General features: G+C 41.8%; 1 protein-coding gene across 1 annotated transcript; it reads left to right on the top strand.

Moving 5' to 3' along the window:
• The first annotated feature begins 5,158 nt into the window (after positions 1–5,158).
• On the top strand, positions 5,159–6,791 carry foxe3 (forkhead box E3). Its single transcript, XM_014025773.1, has one exon. It carries the CDS (start codon positions 5,371–5,373, stop codon positions 6,604–6,606), a length of 1,236 nt encoding a protein of 411 aa, XP_013881227.1. The 5' UTR covers positions 5,159–5,370; the 3' UTR covers positions 6,607–6,791.
• Positions 6,792–7,211: the final 420 nt, after the last annotated feature.

Here is a 7,211-nt window from a genome sequence, read left to right as displayed (position 1 = left end):
GATGGATGGATGGATGGATGGACAGATGATGGATGGATGGATGAATGGATGGATGGATGGATGGAGGGCTGGCTGGCTTGATGGATGATGGATGGATGGATGGATGGATGGATGGATGGATGGATGGATGGATGGATGGATGGACAGATGATGGATGGATGGATGAATGGACGATGGATGGATGGATGGAGGATGGATGGATGTACAGTACAGTGTCCGGTTCATTGGTGGGACTGAGATGAGGTGCAGAGAGGTGAAGGGGCTCTGGTGGGCTGGTGGTGGGCTGGTTTGGGGGGATTAGCAAGAGGCCGTGGGCCCTGAGGCAGAGGGCCTTGTTTCCTGGCCTGAGCCCCTGTTTGTCCTGCCTGACCTGGCAGCTCCGGGGGCAGATCCTGCCTGGATACATCCCTGCTCCCACGCCTGTCTGAAGCTGTTAACCACTGGCTGTGAGTAGGTAGCTGCATGGGCTTAGTAATGTCTGAGCTGTGGCTGGGTGGTGGTGGTGGGAGTGGGGGGAGGGGGAGGGGAGAGGGTCCAGTCAACTGTGGGAGTGGGGTTATCAGCTGCTGTGTAAGAGGCATAGTGGTTTAACATGCAGGCCACAAAAAATGACCTTTCCTTGAGCTCATCAACATTATTGAGATGATCCATTTTCTTCCATATTTGTTTTTCAGCATCTGACTTGTTCCACAACTTTTATGCTATTTTAACTATTCATGTAACAAAACGTTCAGAATGAGCTGAACGTGTGCTATGGTGTTTGGTGTTTCAGCAAATTAAACCTTTTCAGCTATTTAGCTTTTTCTGACATTTTTTTTCTCATTGAAGATTAATAAAGTTATTATTGAACATCCTTAAAACACTTTGAAATGTTTATAAATCTTTACTACACTTTTACCCTGTTGTTCTGGTTCTGCTTCATTCAACTTTGTGCTAATTTCATCTTCCTTCAACTTCTTTTTTTCCTAATTTGAGTTATTTTTTCTGCTTTTCTACTATTGTTCTGCTTTTTTCAGCTGTTAATTTAAATTGGCTTCTATCAACTTTTTTTTCCTGCTAATTTTTATGCTTCTTGTAGCTGATTTCAGCCAATTTCAGCTGTTTTCAGCCTTTTCAGCTACTTTGTAGTTAATTTCAGCTAAATGTAGTTTTTTCATCTAAATTCACCTTTTTGTGATAATTTCAGCTTTGTATTGCCCGATTAGGCAAAGTGCACTTTCTTTGTCTTTGTGCTAATTTCAACTTTTTCAGCTACTTTTGAGCTATTGTTTCTGCTAATTCAGCTATTTTACAACAAATTGCAACTTTCTTGTACTCCTTTTCTTGTTTTTCTGCCAATGTGAGCTTTTTTTAACAGTCCTTTACCATCTGTCTGCTATTTTCATCTTGTTTCAGCAAAAGTAAACTGTTTAAATTTACAGTAACCCACATTATCAGCTTTGATATTCAACATTTTCAGCGTCTTCAGCAGCTTTCAGGAAAATCTTTCAGGATTAAGTAGCTATTAATACCGCTTTTTGCTGTAAATACAAATTCTCTGTAGTTTTTGATAGCACCTGTGAAACAAATGGGCTAAACTCTGCTGATGTCACTCAACCAGTGTAAAGTGATATTTGAGTAAAAGTACAAGTATCTTATCATAAAAATACATTGGTAAAGGTTAAAGTCTTCTCTAAAAATATTACTTGAGTAAAAGTTTTAAAGTATCTGTTTTTGTACTTAAGTATCAAATGTAAATTTCTGACACAAAATCTACTTAAGAATTAAAAGTAAAAGTACTGAGTAAAACTGAGCAGTTAGATTTTCAAAAATGACATTTACTGGGAGGTGACCTCAAAAAATATTTTTCTGACGGCGTGCAGCTGTGATGGGTTGTGTACAAACTAATAGTGTGTCAGAATGGTATATGTTTATACTTCTCATCCAACCACAATTAAATTCACTCTATCCAGGAGACACACTTTATCAGGATAGTATTTTTTTAAGTAATAACAACTTGGAATAAAATCGGAGTAACGACTTTCTACTTCTTACCTTTTTGAAAAATGTAGTGAGTAGAAAGAACAGATAATTGTGTAAAAATGTAATGAGTAAAAGTAAAAGTATACTGAAAAATAATCACTCAAGTAAAGTACAGATAATCAAATTTTCTACTTAAGTACAGTAACAAAGTATTTGTACTAAGTTACTTTACAACTCTGCACTCAACAAATGATGCTGCGGACCTTTGACAGTGAATGATGAACACAAAAAATAAAAATAAAACATAAATATCCCATAATTTGACAGTGCTTTAAATTCAGTTTGGTTATTATGAAATCTTTCCAAAAAACATTCTGTGATTTCTTGCTCTTAATGTCTCCTTTATATTAATTTATTTAACTTTTTCTTTTCAGCTTACCAAATATCCAGGCATCACTGTGACACTGCCCGGCTCAGACATCATCCTCACATCCCTCCTTGCTGTTAAAATCAATGGAAGCTGGTGGTCATTAACTGTAACCCTCTGTTATCCTAAAACAATCAAATAAAAGAACTGYGGCTGTCAGGGTGCTTAAAGGGTGTTGTCCGTGCAACAACTGTGTGCACAACAGTGTTTTTACTTCAGAATCCGTAAGATAACACATCTCCTCTCCACCAAGAGGCCTGTTTGATTATCACTTTTCAAAACTAAAAATGAAATGTGAGGATATTGACTTTACTTCCTCAAAAGCTTTGATAGCTCAATTGCCTGTTTTTGGAGCCTTGTTRTTATTTTTTCAGCGGTTGGATTGGCTGTTGGGTTTGGTGTGTATACTATGATAAAGTGCAGATCTGTGAGTGTTGTTTCTGCCCTGAATATACAGCTGCCAGTGAAAGGCCGTAGAATAGCAGGGATACAGAGAAAGGATCACTAAAACTAAATCGCTGTTTCGGTTTCAGAACTCCTACAGTTTTGGATTGAGACGATGGTTCGGTGATGTTCAGCTGTGGTTTTAGTGCGGCGTTGTGTTGTAAAAAGTATTTTGCAAACCTATTATAGGCTAGTTAAATATCATTTCGCTTGTTAAAAATCAATAATATCTGCAACAGAGCTCAGTTCAGAGTTAAATTTCAAATGATTTCACTCGTCAAATGCATGGGAAATTATTGTTGGAGATGGCTTTATAAGTTTAACACTGGTTCTGTGCACTTCCTGTGTTCTTCTTATTGGTCAAGCAACAAAAATGTAATGTTTGTATGTTTTTCAAATGATTTTAGAAACTCAGTTCAGCTCTGTGTGTCAATATGATTGAGGGAACATTGTGTTTTAGTACTGAGCATGTTAACGCATTATTGTCACTTTAACACCGCTGATGCGTGTTGACGCACAGACAAACCCAGTGGTCACAGGGGGCAGGATCTTGATCACTGTTGGTTTTAGATGGCCATCATTATGCATCTAGACCAATGAGAGCCTTAGTCGTAGGGCAGCACCACGGCGCTCACGTGAACTCAGGAAATGAGCAGCGTGGACGGAAACACTGAGGACATCACTGGACTTTGGGCATTTTTATTTTAAAACTCTTCCCGATGGTGGGCTGGTTAGAGCTGTAAGCCCTGCAACACTGAACTGTCTTACCACTGAGGTCGTTTGTGCAGATGAGGCAGATCAGCATATGGTTGCTTTATTTGTTCACAGTTTTTGAAAAGGCATTAAATCTTTTTCATATAAAAGCCTACAAACATCTTAGAGTCATGATGTGATTTTGTGTTTAAAAATTAGATTAATTGCAAATAATCTAAACAAATATCTTGAGGTTAATCACAAATTTTTTTCATCCATTACCAGCAAATTAATCTGTGAAAACATTTAAGCTGCTGACAAACTCGATCAAATTTTGTTTCGTATGTCCTGATGCATCTCAGTAATCCAGGCAGTAAAAAAATCAAAAAGAAAAAATAAGTAGTTGCTCTGGATGGGCTCTTCTTTAGTTCTTCAGTCTGATGAAGTCTCTTGGAGGAGAGACGAAGTGTTTCACTAAAGAAGAACCCATCCAGAGGACCTACTTTTTAAAATTTGTTTCATATGTTTATAAATTGACTGCATGAAATTAAGTCTAAAAGGGAAATTTTCCTGTCACAATAAACTGTGGCCCCCTGCTGGAACTTCTCTTGATCCGCCACTGGTGTTTGGGAATTACTGAGAGGAGAGAAAAAAAATCACAAGTTAATTTATGTACATTTTATGTGAATGCTTCTAAAAAAGCACTTAAGATCTTTTTTTTTTCTTCCTTGTATTTTTCAGCACCTCTCTTGTTCAGCAGTTTTAGTGCTATTTTTACCATTTCAAAATGTCCAGCTCAGGATATTCCTGCTTGGTTTACTTTTTGAGATATTTAGATTTTCCATGTTATCTCGTTGAAAATAAATGGACGTATCTTCAGCATCCTTAAAACCCTTTGAAATGTTCAAAAAATTGTATATGTTTAATCTTGTGTTCTGGTTCTGCCTTTTCCAACTTTTTTTGCACTGATTTCAGCTTCCTGTTTTTCTGATTTTAGCTTCTTACATTTTTTTAGACTTCTTTCTGACCTCTCATGATTCTTCTGCTAATTTCAGCTTTTTATGCTTATTTTAGCTGTTTTCTGTTAATTACAGCTGCTTTCTGGGTTTTTAGCTATACCTTTTAGATAATTTGAGCTTTTCACAATCAAATTGACCTTTTTGTGTGATAATTTCAGCTTCTTACTGCTTGATTCAGCAAATCCGTGCACGTTATGTTTCTTTGTACTAATTTAATTTTTAAATTGATCTAGCTGTTTTATAGCAGTGTTTCCCAAAGTTGGGGTCGGGACCCAAAGTGGGGTCCTGAAAAGATTTTCTGAATTAATTACATTTTTGCCTTAGTTGTTACAAAGGGGTGAGGTTAGTGTATTTAAAATGGATAAATGTAGTATAAAAATATTGTTACTATGCCCATGTTTTGTTGACCTGATACAAATGTTTATCATCCACAAATAGTTGTGGGCACAGGTCTCTGCTACTGTTATTTTGTGGGTCAAAAGCTGAAAAGTTTGGGAAGCATTGTTTTATAGTTTCACCTTTTTATTCGGCAGAATTATTTCAACGTTAAACTTTCACTGTAAATTATCTCTGACCAAATGAAAGAAGGGCCGTCACATCTGTATGAGGAATAATGAGTTTTTTTGGTGGGTGGTGATGAGTCCTTGTGCGTCAGCCGGTGGCGTCACTCCTGCCCGGTCCTAAAACTGTCAGCGCCTTCCTCTCACCTGGACTGACACGCACCACTGAAGGCCGGCCAGGAGCTCGTTTTCGGCCGCACCAAAAGGTCAGAGCTGCTTCCTCCGTCTTCCTCCGCTGAATCTTTTAGGCCACACCGCGTCTTTTATGACTCTGGCAAATTATTCCTACTTCTCTGGCATGATGTGCAACATGAGCGCAGAGCCGTCGCCAGCAGAGGCCAGCCCTGTGGTCATGTCTCCACACATGGGTCTGGACTCTCCGCTGCCTCCGGCGCCTCTGACGCTGCAGGCCCGGCCCAAGGACAACGTTCTGATCAAGTCTGAGCCCCGGGGGGGCAGCCCCGGCACGGAGGACGGAGGCGCTCCGGGTCAGACCGAGGAGCACCTGCCGGCCGGGAGCCGCCGCAGGAAGAGGCCGGTCCAGAGGGGCAAACCCCCCTACAGCTACATCGCGCTCATCGCCATGGCCATCGCCAACTCCCCGGAGAGGAAGCTCACCCTGGGGGGCATTTACAAGTTCATCATGGAGCGCTTCTCTTTCTACAGGGAGAACTCCAAGAAGTGGCAGAACTCCATCCGACACAACCTGACCCTGAACGACTGCTTTGTGAAGATCCCCAGGGAGCCCGGCAGACCCGGGAAGGGCAACTACTGGACCCTGGACCCGGCGGCGGAGGACATGTTTGATAACGGGAGCTTCCTGAGGAGACGGAAGAGGTTCAAGCGCACGGATGTGAGCACCTACCCCGGTTATATGCAGAGCTCCAGCGCCTTTACCCCCACACCGATGGGCCGGCCGCCGTACCCCAACACCCTGTACGCGGGGATCGGCTCAGGCTACGGGTCCCAGCTGACAGCCGCGTCCCCGCACCCGGCCATGATGCACCACTACCAGACCCCCTCCTCCGGGGTGGGCCAGGGAGGACAGCCGCGCATGTTCAGCATCGACAACCTCATCAGCCAGCAGACAGGGGGGGTGCAGCAGGGCGCGGACCTGAACCCTCAAACCCTGGGTCTGGCCGAGTTGGGCGCGATGACCCCCAGCTGCGCAGTGACCGGGCCCGAGTCGTGCTTCCAGAACCAAACTGTCAACCCGAACATGCTGGGCAGAAACAACCTGACCTCCGGRTACCAGTACTCCTCCTCCTCCTCCTCGGCCTCCCCTCCGAGCCTGCCCTCCTCCTTGAGCCAGGCCGGCTTCTCCCCGGGGGGCTCGCAGGTGTACTGCCCGGGGAACCGGCTGTCCCTGCCGGGCCTGCGCCACGGCGCGTGCTCGGAGCACCCGGAGCAGCTGCTGGGCCTGTCCGCCCCCATGAACTCCTACAACAACAGCTACATGAGGCAGGGCAGCTTCGGCTCAGGCCTGGACAGGTACATGTGACTCTGACTGCTGACTTTAACATTCACACAGAACACATCCATCTGGTTTCTCCTCAGAGGAAAACGGTCCTTTTTCAACTTAAAGCCATGTCGACACATTTCACACAGTCCACCACGTGTTCCTGTTTTATTTACAACTTGTTTTTATCTTTACATGTTGTGTGTGTTTTTTTAGTTTTGATATTTTTGTATAAAATTAGGTTTTTCTGACTGAGTTTCTTTTTTAAAAATGTGATWTTTTTTTACATTTAAATAAAAACACCTTTTGTTTGTGCTTATTAAAGCATCATGTTTGTCGTGTAACTTGTGTTTGAAATCAAAATGAAACTTTATGAACAGTTTAATTCATTTAGAAACACATAATTTATATTTCAGACTAAAGGCACCAAAGTTTTTACTCTGAAGCTTTTAGGAAAGAATGCTTTAATGCAGTTATGGAGTTTAATTTCCATAACTTAAGCACCTTTTGACACAAGTGCATTTTGACACTTTTTTTTATACTAAACGAAGTTTTATTAGTAGATGAAGTGTGTTTCTGACATCAAAGTGCTCTTAAATCAGTAAAAACTTTGTGTAATTATCCTCTATTGGTCCAACCAAACGAAC

This window comes from Austrofundulus limnaeus, unplaced genomic scaffold (genome assembly GCF_001266775.1).
Source record: "Austrofundulus limnaeus strain Quisiro unplaced genomic scaffold, Austrofundulus_limnaeus-1.0 Scaffold498, whole genome shotgun sequence".
Lineage (NCBI taxonomy): Eukaryota > Metazoa > Chordata > Actinopteri > Cyprinodontiformes > Rivulidae > Austrofundulus > Austrofundulus limnaeus.
This window is presented reverse-complemented; position numbering and strand designations above follow the sequence as displayed.